This window comes from Scyliorhinus canicula, chromosome 8 (assembly GCF_902713615.1).
Source record: "Scyliorhinus canicula chromosome 8, sScyCan1.1, whole genome shotgun sequence".
Taxonomy (NCBI): domain Eukaryota; kingdom Metazoa; phylum Chordata; class Chondrichthyes; order Carcharhiniformes; family Scyliorhinidae; genus Scyliorhinus; species Scyliorhinus canicula.
In genome coordinates, this window is record NC_052153.1 from 107,005,793 (window position 1) to 107,019,108 (window position 13,316).

Sequence of the window (13,316 nt, forward strand, 5' to 3'; positions counted from 1 at the left end):
ACTTTTGCAGAGCGTTTACAAGTCCTATAATTTGTTGTTTGGTGATAAAAACACTTTGCTGAGCCAAAACAAATGCTCAATTAAACTAAAAAGCTACCAAAGAAACTAGAAGGTCATGAGAGTTTTAAAAGGAAACCAAAAGGGGAGAACAGCCAAGCTTGAAAACACAATAGATTATTCTTTGCAAATTATTTTTCTAAATTGAAACGAGTAGAGGAAACAGAGTTGAATATAAAGTGCAATACCATAGTTAGGAACAGCTTTGCCTCCTTTTGCCCTTATGTCTTCCACCACTCTATCTGCAGCGGATGAGCTTTTGCCTTCTCCTTTGGTGTTACCTCCAAGGTCGTTCACTGTAACAAGGAATTAGTGACAAGGAATTAGAGATGTAATGTTGTAGTCCAGCAATAGTTCCAGAACACGTGAAATTCTGGGTTAGGGCCTAGAAACAAAGGGAGCCAAAACAGCCCTCTTGACCCTTCTCCACAATTCAGTTTGGCCTGGGATGATTTCTAACTCGCCTCTATTCAACCATCTTTGATCTACATCCCATGATATCCTCCATCAAAAGAAAATCTAATTCTGCATTGAAAATTTCAATTTACGTAGCACTCATAGCCTTTTGGATGGATTGAATTCCAGATTTCTACTATCTTTTGCATTAGCCCTTTAAGATTACATAAGAACATGGGAAACAGGAGCAGGAATCTGCTGAGCCATTCAATGCAATCTTGGCTGATCAGATCTTGGCCTCAACTCCTCTGTCCTGCCTGTTTTCATAACACTTGATTGCCCAATAATTCAAAAAAGGTTTATCCAGCCTTGAATATGCTCTTTCAGCACAACTCTGAAAAGAAATGCCTTCTCATTTATATTTTAAATGGGGACCCCTTATTGTGAAACTATTCCCCCAGTTCCAGATCCCCCCATTCCAGATTTCCTCCCCTTTCCAGATTTCCTTCCCCCATTCCAGACTCTTGGCATCTACCCTCTCAGTCCCTTCAAAATCTTATTTGTTCCAGTAAGATAAGCATATGGATGATAAGGGCATACTGTAGGTTAGATGGCCTTTAGATTTTTTCCATGTCGGTGCAACATCGAGGGCCGAAGGGCCTGTACTGCGCTGTATCGTTCTATGTTCTAAGATCACCTTTCATTCTTCTGAACTCCAATGAGTGGAGGCCCAAGCTGATTAACCTTTCATCATAAGACAGGCCTTTCATCCCAAGAATCAATCTAGTGGACCTTTTCTGAACTACCTCCAATGCAAGTATCCCCCTCCTTAAATAAGGAGACCAAAACTTTATGCTGTATACCAGATGTGGTCTCACCAATCCCACTCTACAGTTTCTGCAAGGCTTGCCTACTTTCATGCTCTATCCCCCTTGCAATAAGGACCAACATTCCAATTGCTTTCCTAATAACTTGATGTAGCTGCATCTTAACTGTTCATGTTTCATTCTCCTTTCATATTGGAAATTCCTGTTTAGAGGTGATAGTTTATCTGGGCACAGTTTAATGTACAACCCCCAGAGGCAGGTTCAGAGACAGGGGACTATGAGGTCAGACAAGACTGTGTGGGATGGAGATCCATCAGAGATCCTCACGCAGGAACATTGCATTGCTAGCGATGCCACCACTCCTGGTGACACTGCCAGCAATGGTCACAGCCGGTACTGGACAGCTCCCAGCCTCTGATTGACCAGCAGCTTTCAGAGGCAGGATATCCACTCTGCACTAGAAGGGTCTGTGATTTAATGTCCCCAGTGGAGCAGGGTGCCAGAGTGGCAGAGTTCCCACTGACAATTAGGCACTTTATTCTATTAGGACTCCAGGAGATCAGATTAACAGGCACGTCAACAGTTTTCTTTGCGGAAGTTGCCCCCCCCCCCCATCCCCCACCCCACCCATCCCCCACCCCCCCCCCCACCCACCCCCCACCCCACCCATCCCCCACCCCCCTCCCCCCACCCACCCCCCACACACCACCACAACCCATGTTAAAGTCCATCCCCTGTATCTACCCTGACAAATCCGTTTAACATTTTAAAAAGCTTTATTTCATCATTCAATCTTCTAAAATCGAGGGAATGCATATCATGTTTATGTATCCTGCACTTATAATTTAATATGTTATGCTTTGACATAATCTGGGTGAATCCAAATTGTGTTCTTCCATGCTCAATTTACCAAAACCGAATGCAATTTGACCCAGGCTCTTTACAACTAAGCATCAATTCTCTGCTTCCAACCCCGAGGTAAAGGATCTTATTGTATCTGATTAGAACCTCTGTACTAAATAAACACCTCAAAATGGTTAAAAGTTGAATACTGTAGTGCAAACCTGTGGTATATGTTGCAAACATACCAGCTATTGCTGTGCAAGGTACTTTTGCTAGATAATCAATGTTGCAAGAATGGTTCCAGCAAACTTCCATCTATGAAAGATGATGGACATGCAGCAAACAAATCCATTTCAGACAGGGGTGTCATAAATAATATCCACTACTTGTAATAATAAAGTCACGTTATCGCATTATCTATTAATATTTAAAGAAATATTAAAGTTGCGCCCATTTCACACATCTATACTACAATTAGTGAACGGGAGAAAAAACAACCCTTACTCGCGTTCCCTAAACTCCCCAAATGTAAAGTAATCAACCAATTCATCAGCATTCGACTAACCTGCAAAAATGGCACAGTTAAACAGAAATCTGAACGATGCACCCTCAAGAGGATGGTGCAAGGCCAAGAGGTCTGAGATTCAATTCATGGCATGAGCCCAGTTAAAAGCTCTCAGCCAAGCAAGCGGTTTGGGTCCGACAGTTGGCCTCACTGTTCCAGGCCACAGGGAGGGAAATCAGCCATATTCCCCATTCCAGATCACAATCTAATCACTGATGAAAATTACATGTGGGTGGATTAAGAATCACAGGATTAGGTTTAATGTTGGTGTCGCCCATCATCAAATGATCAACTGTCACACCTACTGAAGATTACACATGAAGAATTTTCACTTAGGTAAGATACAAGCGGCTGTTAAGTGTCCAGTGAACACAGTATAGCAAGTCGGACTTCCAAAACACATAGGGTAAAATTAGGAAATAGTACACAAATGATACTTAAAATGATATACATAGTGGCTTAATTGAGGTTTGGCAATCAATCATCACTTACCAACCACAGAAGCTCCTCTTTCTGCAAGCAACAAGGCATATGTTCTTCCCAAACCTGTTTTTAAAAAAACTTTGATAAATCTAGACACAAGAAAATACACAGCTTTATAATTTAAATACAAGTACTTCTTTCCTCCTTTATACAGGACAGCTTGGTGGCACAGTGGTTAGCACCTCTGCCTCACAGCATGAGGGACCCGGATTCGATTTTGGCCTTGGGTGACTCTGCGGAGGTTGCACGTTCTCTCCGTGTCTTTCCTCTGGATGCTCGTTTCCTCCCAAAGTACAATGATGTGCAGGTTAGGTGGATTGGCCATGATAAATTACCCCTCATGTCCAAAAGTTAGGTGGGGTTGTGGGAGTAGAGCAGGGGTATGGGCCTGTGTGGGGTGCTCTTTTGGAAGGTCGGTGCAGACTTGATGGGCCAAATGGCCTCCTTCTGCACTTTAGGCATTTTATGATGCAGTAAAACAGCAAGTTGTGTGTTTCTGGGTAGTTTCTTTCCCACCAAAGGTTGGCTATAGTGTCATATTTTAACATTTTTATAATTATAATTAAAAAGTAGCTAACTTAAAAGCAGTTACACAAGCAGAATGGTGTATAAATGAGGCAGTACAAAAGAATATCAAATAAAACTAAATTATGTCTGTTCCAGCTATCTCAGCTGTTAAAAACTTCTTGATATTATTTTAAAATTAGCAGTGTTTCATAACATCGCAAAATCAGGCAACAATTACCAAAAAAAAATAATTTGCCATTCATATCACTGCTGGTTTGCAATCTAATGGCATTGTTGATTCACTAATATCATACTTTTTATACACAAAATTTAAATGTGGAGGCCAGTTTTCATGAACCATTCAGTAAAACTATATAGCTTGGGAAGCACAGCACATATCCACTGTATGCAAGTCTGATGAACAGTCTTGCATTTTGGAAACTTTTAGGTTCAGAAAACAGAGTGTTTGTTGAAAGGCAGCAAAATTCCTCCAGTGGCTCAGAATGGGCCACATTGAATCTCAATGTATGTTGACTCTGCTGATTTCAGCCAGGACATCAAGAGAACTGCACAACTGAGCGGTATTGGACAGGGTTCGCACGGATCAATGCTATCATACAGCATGGCTGCACGAGCCTGTGTGCATGTTGGGCAAGGCAGGATCAGATTTAATGATGACCTATCAACAAGAGGACTGCTTCCATCACCTGTCAAACTGTACCCCAGTCAGAGTCAGTGCCTTGAGAAGAGTTGTGGGGGAAGAAATTGGTGATAAAAGAAAACTAATATGGACAGACAGCGCAATAATTTATTCTGATGTAGAAAATAGTTCCAGCGCATAATCAATACTAAAAAGGAAAGATACATGCCTTTTCTTCAGGAGGACATTTGCAATGTTGTATAGCTCACACCACAAATCAGTACAGCATTTCTTATACACGAGTGCATTTTACATCAAAAGGTTGCCAATTTTAAGAAAAATTTTAAAGGTGAAAAACTAGATGCTCATCAACAAAAACCTGGTATTAGGTAAAAGGATAGTTAGAGTTGTCACAGCTCATCTTCTCCAAACATCAAAGGCTTAAATCAAGGCATAGAGAGCCATATATCGAACTTTGCTAATGGCACTGTTAACTGGCACAGTATATCATTTAAATGGGAGCACAAAGTCACAAAGAAACATTAAAAATTAAGTGAGTGGGCAAATGCAATACAATGTTCGGTCGTCAGGAGGAATTTTAGATGGAGGCGGTGACCCTGCTCCCGGCTGAGAAGCAGGATGGGAGCCCGCCGCAGCGTTGCTGGGAAGACCAGAGCTGATATTACAGCTGTCGGGCCATTACTTGGTTCAGAGGGGAGACTTCCACTGCCTTCTAGAAGCAAATTGCATCCTCCGAGAGCTGCCAGCCAAAAAAGGCCAGTCGTTCTGCACACCCAGCAGGGAGAAGCAGTGCTTAAGCAGAGAGCTAATTGGTATCATCCCTCCATATTTAAAACCTACTGGAGTTCAGCCTGACAGCATGGAGAACAGAGTCCAAGACCACCGACCGTAATATTATTGCTCCTGCACCCACCATTGCGGGTATAGCCACTGACCCCCAACAACTGACTTATGCTTTCTCCTATCCGCCCGATCTGCTCAGTGACTTCACTCCTTTTTTTTTCCCAATTAAGGGACAATTTAGCGTGGCCAATCCACCTATCCTGCACATCTTTTGGGTTGTGGGGGTGAGACCCAAGCAGACACGGGGAGAATGTGCAAACTCCACACGGACAGTGACCCAGGGCCGGGATTGAACCCGTGACACAGCAGTGCTAACCACTGCGCCACCCGAGCATCCCTCCCCTTGAACTCTGTTTCTCAGTGGAGACAGTGGTGTTTAGCTCATTCTCCCTCTTGGAGAGCACGGTGCCTTGTTCCCCTTTTTAAAGAGCAGTAGTGATTCGTGCCGGCGTGACGTCACGGCTGGTGGATGGCATGATTCATTGAGGACAGAGGGTACGACATCACGTCTGCTAATTATATTAAAATGGATTCAAATTCATGAAAATCCAAGAAGGGCGCAAACCTGATCGCGTCATCAGAGGGGGTCTGGGAAGATCACGATCGGAAATCATACCAGCACAAATCCCGTTTTGGCATCTCCCACGATTTAATGGCGATGACTGGATTTGCAGCTGCAATGCTAACTTCGGCCCTTAAAATGTTGGTGTACTTTGTCCTTTGTGTCCCTCTTGCTCTACAATCCTCAATTTTACCATCACTTCCACATATTCCAGTTTATCCCTCCGAAGTATGTGGCCAAAGAATTGCATCAGTCAGTGATCATTTACAAAAGTTCTTGACTGTCTGCTTTCCTCATTAGTTGCGTGCTGTCCAACTCATTTGGGGGGAGAAATACTGTTAATTCAAAAAGGTACTTAATACAAATTTCAATGGAAAAAAGACTGAACTTTCAGCAGACTGTGATTCAGGACTGAGAGAAATAATGACAAAATCTGCTCTCACCCCTTCCCCTCCCTTTTCATCATTTTCCACCCCACCAACCTCTGCATTCAAAGGATCATCCTCCACCATTTCAACCAACACCAGCATGACGCCACCACCAAACACATCGTCCCCTCACACCTTTGTCAGCATTTTGCAGGGACCAGTTACTCCAGGATACCCTGATCCATCACCCGCAACACCTCACTCTATTCCCACAGCATCTTCCCATACAATCGCAGAAGGTGCAACACCTGCCCCTTTACCTCCTCACCATCTAAGGGCCTAAACAAACACTCTTTTCAAGGGAAGCAGTGCTTCACATGCACTTCCTTCAATCTAGTCCATTGCATTTGTTGCACCCAATGTGGTCTACTCTACATTGGAGAGACAAGGCGCAGACTGGGTGACCACTTTGCAGAACACTGCCTGTCCATCCGCAAGCAGGTCCCAGATCTTCCTGAAGCTTGCCATTTCAACATACCAACCTGCTCTCACGTCCATGTGCCGTCCTGGGTCTGCTGCAATGTTCCAGTGAAGCTGAACGCATTTGAAGGAACAAAAACTTATCTTCCGATTAGGCACGTTACAGCCTTCCAGAATTATAATAATTTTTATTATTGTCACAATAGGCTTACATTAACCCTGCAATGAAGTTACTGTGAAAATCCCCTAGTCGTCACACTCCAGCGTCTGTTCGAGTACACAGACGGAGAATTCAGAATGTCCAATTCACCTAACAAGCACGTCTTTCGGGACTTGTGGGAGGAAACCGGTTCACCCGGATGAAACCCATGCAGACACGGGAGAACGTTTAGACAGTGACCCATGCCGGAAATAGAACCCGGGTTCCTGGTGCTGCGAAGCAACAGTGCTAGCGCTACTGTGAATTAAGTGTGTTCAACAATTTCGGTCTGTGACCCCCTCCTCCACCTTCAACCCAATTTTATTTCTATCAGTTTATCTTCATTTCTTCCATCGATCCAATTTTCCTTCACCAGTCTCCCCTCTGCCCACTAGCGCCATCGGTTCCCTGTTGTCCTTTGATGCACAGCTTACCTGTGTTCTGCCATTGTCAAATTCTGATCTCTTAATGTGTCACTATCAGCACCTTAGTCATTATCAGTACCATTTACATTCTCCACATCTTTGTCAATGTTCACCTGCAGCTGGCCCTCTATCCAGCCTCACTGCTCCACGACCACCCCCATCCTCCCAACAGTATAAATCTCCTATTTTCAGTTTTCTTTAGCTTTGACAGTCATCCAGATTCGAAACGTTAGCTCCCTTCCCTCCACAGATGCTGTTAGACCTGCTCAGACTGTCCAGCATTTTGTTTTTGTTTCAGATTCCAGCATCCACAATAATTTATTTTTATATTAGAAATAATTACAAAGTTGCAGAGTCCCTTTCACACCCTCCCCATCCTCACTGCATACTTTGAAACTCAAATGACTGCACTCTTTGTAAATGCAATGTTAAATTAAGTGAAATACCAGAGGGTCAATCTGATGCATTAGCTTTTGCAGTGTGCCTGTACTCAAAGTAAATATTAAAGTCCAAATGTCATTTCTGACAATGAGTAAGCCGTCGACATGATGTTTGGAAGTAAATAAAAGTCACATTTTAAACCACAACAACGGCAGATGTGTAACAGCTCCGCCCGATTAAAAACACTATTTCCACGATGTTACATTCCAAAGTAAGAATGCACTCTTTCGGTCGAAGTGCAATTACACCGGCAACATTTGCAAAGCCCCAGCTTGCAGCACGATGCGATCCCCGGCCTCCGAACATGACATTCATCCCCGACCGCAGCAGCGCTGAGCTGCTGCATAACGAACACACAGAGAAGGGAAAGCACCGGTCACCGACCTCCTCCGGCCCCTGTCACCACGGCCACTTTGCCATCGAAGCGAAGAGGAAGCACAGCTCCCGAGGCCGACATGTCTCCGCCGTCACAGAGAGCCAAGAACGCAGGCGCGGTACCCTCCGCACGGCACCCTGGGACATGTAGTCCTCAACACAACTTGAGAGTGAAGCAATCAACAGGTCAGAGAGCATCTGTGCAGAGAGAAGCAGTCTCAGACCACACAGCATCTGTACAGAGAGAGAGAAACAGAGAGAGTCTCAGACCACACAGCGCTGTGATCGCCGAAGCTCTGGTATCGCAGCTGGCCCGGGTGTGGAACTCATCTATGGGCATGGGTAGTGAAGTAGCCGGTGTGGGTACAGACGCGGACTCTGGAAGCGTGTCTTCAGGAGCTTCATTCATGAGGGGCGGTGAAGGGGGAATAACACCGGCAACATTTGCAAAGCCCCAGCTTGCAGCACGATGCGATCCCCGGCCTCCGAACATGACATTCAGTAGCAGCTTTCCGAGGGGGCGAGGGTGGTAAGTGTCGTTATATGGGGCGGGATTCTCCCGTACCCGGTGGGGCAGAGGGTCCCGGCGGGACGGAGTGGCGTGAACCACTCGGGCGTCAGCCTGCCCCAAAGGTGCGGAATCCTCGGCACTTCAGGGGCTAGGCCGGCGTCAGAGTGGTTTGCGCCCTGCCGGCCGGAGTGGAAGGCCTTTGACGCCATGCCAGCCGGGGCCGAAGGGACTCCGCCAGCCGTCGTGGGTCCGCGCATGCGCGGGAGCGTCAGCATGCGCAGGAGGGGGGGGGGGTTCACCTACGTGTCAGCCATCGCGGAGGCTGACATGTTCACTGTTCTCTTCCTGTTTTTGTTATAAAATTTTACAAATACTTCAATAAAAATATTTTTTTTAAAACACAATCTGCCCCGGTGCTCTGTCAGAAGGGTGTGGGGTGGGCTGGTCTGAGCAGGCTGCAGAGGGGGTACAGGGTGGGGGGCGTGCAGGCAGGGGTGGAGGGGTGATGGGCGGACATCGTGGCTGGGCTTGGCTCAGGGTCCGCAGTTCAGCCAGTGCTCACCACTCCGGTGTCCCATTTCCACCCCACCGCCTCCCCCTCACCATTCCCACCTCCTCCATTCCAGGGATCCGATGGGACCGTATGATGGAATGGCCAGCTCACAGGCAGGGATCTCTCTGGTGGACGGTGGAAAGTGCTACTGTGGGCAGGAGTCTTTTTTAATATAAATTTAGAGCACCCAATTCATTTTTTCCAATTAAGGGGCAATTTAATTTGGCCAGTCCACCTACCCTGCACATCTTTGGGTTGTGGGGCCGAAACACACGCAAACACTGAGAGAATGTGCAAACTCTACATGAAAAGTGCCCCAGAGCCGGGATCTAACCTGGGACCTCAGCGCCGTTAGGCTACAGGGCTAACGCACTGCGCAACCGTGCTGCCCCCGAGTCAGACATTGTCAAACGAAATAGAGCACCAGAGCTCATCGTATTGTCAGCATCCCCCATCCTATGGACCATAACAGGTATGTATCATGGGGGGGGTTGAAGGTGGCAGGGGTGGGTGGGTGTGAGGGTAGGATGCAGAGTCCATGCCTCTGGACAGTCACCCACCCCTGAACTGGTGAACCTGGAGGCGATCAGAATGCACCGTACGTGTCAGCCCTGGCGGACACATTGTGCGGCCTCCTGTGCCTGCCCAGGCCCATTTCCTGCCCATCCCCCACATCCTTTTCATTGGATGAAGCCTGGCATTCATCCTCTTCCTCCAGCACAACGCCTCTCTGCGACATGATGTTGTGGAGGACGCAGCCAGCAGCCATGATACGGAACCTTCCCAGCACCATACTGCAGGACCACTCCAGAGCAGTCCAGGCACCTGAACCACATCTTCGGGATACCAATGTATCGGTCATGACCCTGGTCACTGTATTGGCATCATTGTAGCGGGTCTCCGCGCCGGTCGATGGCCTCCGGATAGGCGGCATCAGCCACAGCCACAGTGAATAAACCCTGTCGCTCTGGAGCCAGCCTCCCAGTCGGGGCTGTGTCCTCCCCCCGGTGCCAGGTGCACTATGATCTGGCAGATATGTCACCCTGTCCCGCTGCTCAGCCTGAGTCTTCAAAAGCATTATCCGGGCCGGCAGGCCCTCGAATGGCAGGCCCGACATGTTAGCATGATGTGTACCCCCATTCCCAATCAAGTGCTCATCTTGTTTTGCAGTTTGAGATGTTGTTCCTCATGAGTTCTTATCACCGTAGATAATGAATCTTTGAATTGGTCCAACAGAATTACTTCTCTAAGAGCCTTATCGCTTCCTTTTATTTTTAATTCTCTCATCCACTATCAAAATTACTTTGTTTAATTATTTAAAATTCAATATACGTCTGTCCAGACTGTTTCATTACATTTATCTGTAAGCCTCCAGTACTCCACCATAAGCACTCACATAGCTTTTTTCACTGTATCAAACTCCCCCGAGGAGTATTTTCATGTGGAATGAACCTGTGGCATAGAGGTTTGATGCTGCAGTGAGCTTCACGGCTACTGGGAATGGGTGCCTCCTCTTCCACGGTGTGCCATGTCCGCAAGGATGTGGCACAGATGCCGCACTGTCTCTCTGCTGCACATGTTGTCCGTCAGCTGGAATGACCAATGACACCTGTACACCTTGGGTCGCCGCTGGCCTCCCTTTCTGGCTCCCTCCTCTGTCTGATGGCTGGCTGGGTCTTCAGGGTGTGCGGCAGTCCCCTGAACATGGGGTGCCACCTCCAGTCTGCTTTCTATTGCGTCTGCCCGCCTGGGCTGCCACAAGCCAGAAACATTTTTTAATCTGGAAGGAATTGAAGAAGAGGAAAGTCTGACAATCAGTTAGGGCTTCCATCCCAGGACTCTCAAAGCCCCCAAGCTTCCTCAACCATTACCATGACAGTCTCACCTTCTGTCAGAGTCCCATCCAGCGAGCCAGTTGTGCTGGCAAACCTTGGTCACCGCCCGGCCACATCAGGAGCCCCTAGACCCCACACCTCTGCTGAAACATTAGGAAGGCCATGCACAGCTGCCCTCTTCTGATCCACACACTTCGCCTCAGTGCTGAAGCCCAACTCTTTAGTGTTTGATTATTGGAAGCTGACTCTGTGGTGCGGCTGCTCCTGTAGTTCAGGCTCACTGTTCAGGCATCAAAGATTGCTGGACATTCAGTGTGCTAATCACCCTCTGAGGCATGGCATGTATGCCCTTGAGGAGGCACTTGAGAGTTCAGGAGAGTGAAGTGTTCTCACAACTAACAAGGCTAATTCGTCCTTCGAAACAGCTTTAGCTGTGAAGCTAGAGGCTGCTCACAGTCAAAGGTGGTGAAATTCACTTTCAGGAGAGAAGCCGCAGCAGGACTTTGTCTAGAAGTGTTTGATGGGATAGACAGGCTCCAGCTGTGGTTGTCCCTGTTATGGGTCTACACAATATTTAAAGATGGCTTGAAGGCCTCATAGATGCAAAGCCCCACAACCCCCGGCCCAGGAGCAATCCCTGACCTGGTATGCTTCAGACTCCCAACCAGACTCTACCCCCCTGAAGCCCACCCCCAAAAACCACCACCAACCACTGGGGCAGCTGACTGCCTCATATTGCCTCTCAGGCCATACTGCCTCTCAGTAGCCATTAGGACAGCTTCACATTTTTAAAATAGAGTACTAATCGACACCTGCATGATTTCATGCTGGGGAGTCGGGTAATTTCTGAGAGGCCACTGCATTCGTCTTGTTGCTCGTTTTACTGGAGTGTGATTAACACGCCTCCATTTAAAGGCCGTGTGCTTAACACTACTATAGCTCTGTATGTGTAATTCTGCTCGGAGTCGCCAGGTGCCGTATTGAGACACCGTCACAAGTATATCAAGGTCAGGTTCAAAGTAATAAATCCATACACCGATTAGTAAGTCCAAACGATTAGTGTTTATTATAACAAATATAATAAATACACATGCATACGCTAAAGAGACTAACTTCTAATACTAAACAACTAAATACTTATCTAGACAGGAACAGGCAAGGTCAGGGAGCAAGGCCTTCGTCCCGTTCTTGGTCTGTAACTTTCTGATTCGCAGAGTTGTCGAGGGCTAGCAAGGTCTGGATCACGTAGCGATCGTTGTGTTGGCACTTACAGTTCGATGGCTGAGGCTCAACGGCCGGTGATGAAACTGGAGTTAGGATGCGATGTAACAGGTCTGGGCTGGAGCAAAACAACAGACCGAACCATGTGCGGGACCTACTCTTATAGGTCCTAGAAGTCCGTGCCCCTTGGGGCGGGTTCTTTCACCTGCTAGGTATCGATTGGGTCTTTCCCAGTCGATATCTTTCAAACTCCCCAATCTTAGGGTCGTTCCTCGATGGGTGGGGCGGTCCCTACGGCTCTTTGTGTTGGTTGCTTTGGCGCCATTCTGTCTGGGCGTCTATGGAAAAGTATCCATCGATACTTAAATGTTTCTATTGTCCGGGGTCTGGATCTGGATCACCTCATTACTATGCAGATCTGTTTCCCATTTGCACCTTTGGCTGAAACTCGGCACCTGGCTAGAAACTGGTTTCTGTACGTGCAGAATGCAAAACAGTCTTCTGCAAGCTGTTTGTCCTCACTATGACTGTTTTTCCCTGCAGTCTTAGCAGTTCTCCATTTTGTAGCCCAGTGTCCATCTTAGATGGCTACATTCCCTCCTTGTGATCCTCACGAGAAATTGTGAAGGATCACCTATGCATGTTTCTTCGAGTGCCTTTGGGTGCCCTCTTTGGGTTCCCTGACCTTAGCAGGTTCCTGGGCATCTACGCTGTCTTTAACTATGGCAAGAAAAATTTTATCTCACATTTCTACTTGGCGCTATGTCAAAAAGGGACATGCATTACCAATAACCGGGAACCTCTACCTATCACAACTACTATCCTTATCTCATTTTAAACATTTTATTACAGTCTAAAACCATTATCCATTCACACCACATTACATGTCACTTTCTGACTTGGCAGTCGAGTTCAGAACCATATAATACATTAGTATCTTCTTTATTCACATATTGCTTTATTCATTTCCTAGGCATCAAGGGGTTGGGGGGATTGGTGAAAACCGAAAATAGGGGATTGAACTCCGTAAATGGTTGAGGGGCAGGAACGGGAGGCTCTCCTTTTCCATTTCCTCAACCTGAGGGTCTGTACTATGATGCAGAGAATTGCAATCACCAACAGTGATTCAATCACATACGACATTGAGTACCATGTCATGAATTT

General features: G+C 46.8%; 1 protein-coding gene across 1 annotated transcript in view; it reads right to left on the bottom strand.

Annotated features, from left to right (window-relative positions):
• Window positions 1-8,150, bottom strand: part of hsd17b4 (hydroxysteroid (17-beta) dehydrogenase 4) — a 162,147-nt gene extending 153,997 nt beyond the window's left edge. Inside the window, 3 exon segments of the mRNA XM_038805039.1 lie at window positions 246-353; window positions 3,181-3,234; window positions 8,042-8,150. Coding sequence (XP_038660967.1) covers window positions 246-353; window positions 3,181-3,234; window positions 8,042-8,114 — 235 coding nt within the window. The 5' untranslated portion in view covers window positions 8,115-8,150.
• Between the last annotated feature and the right edge of the window lie 5,166 nt (window positions 8,151-13,316).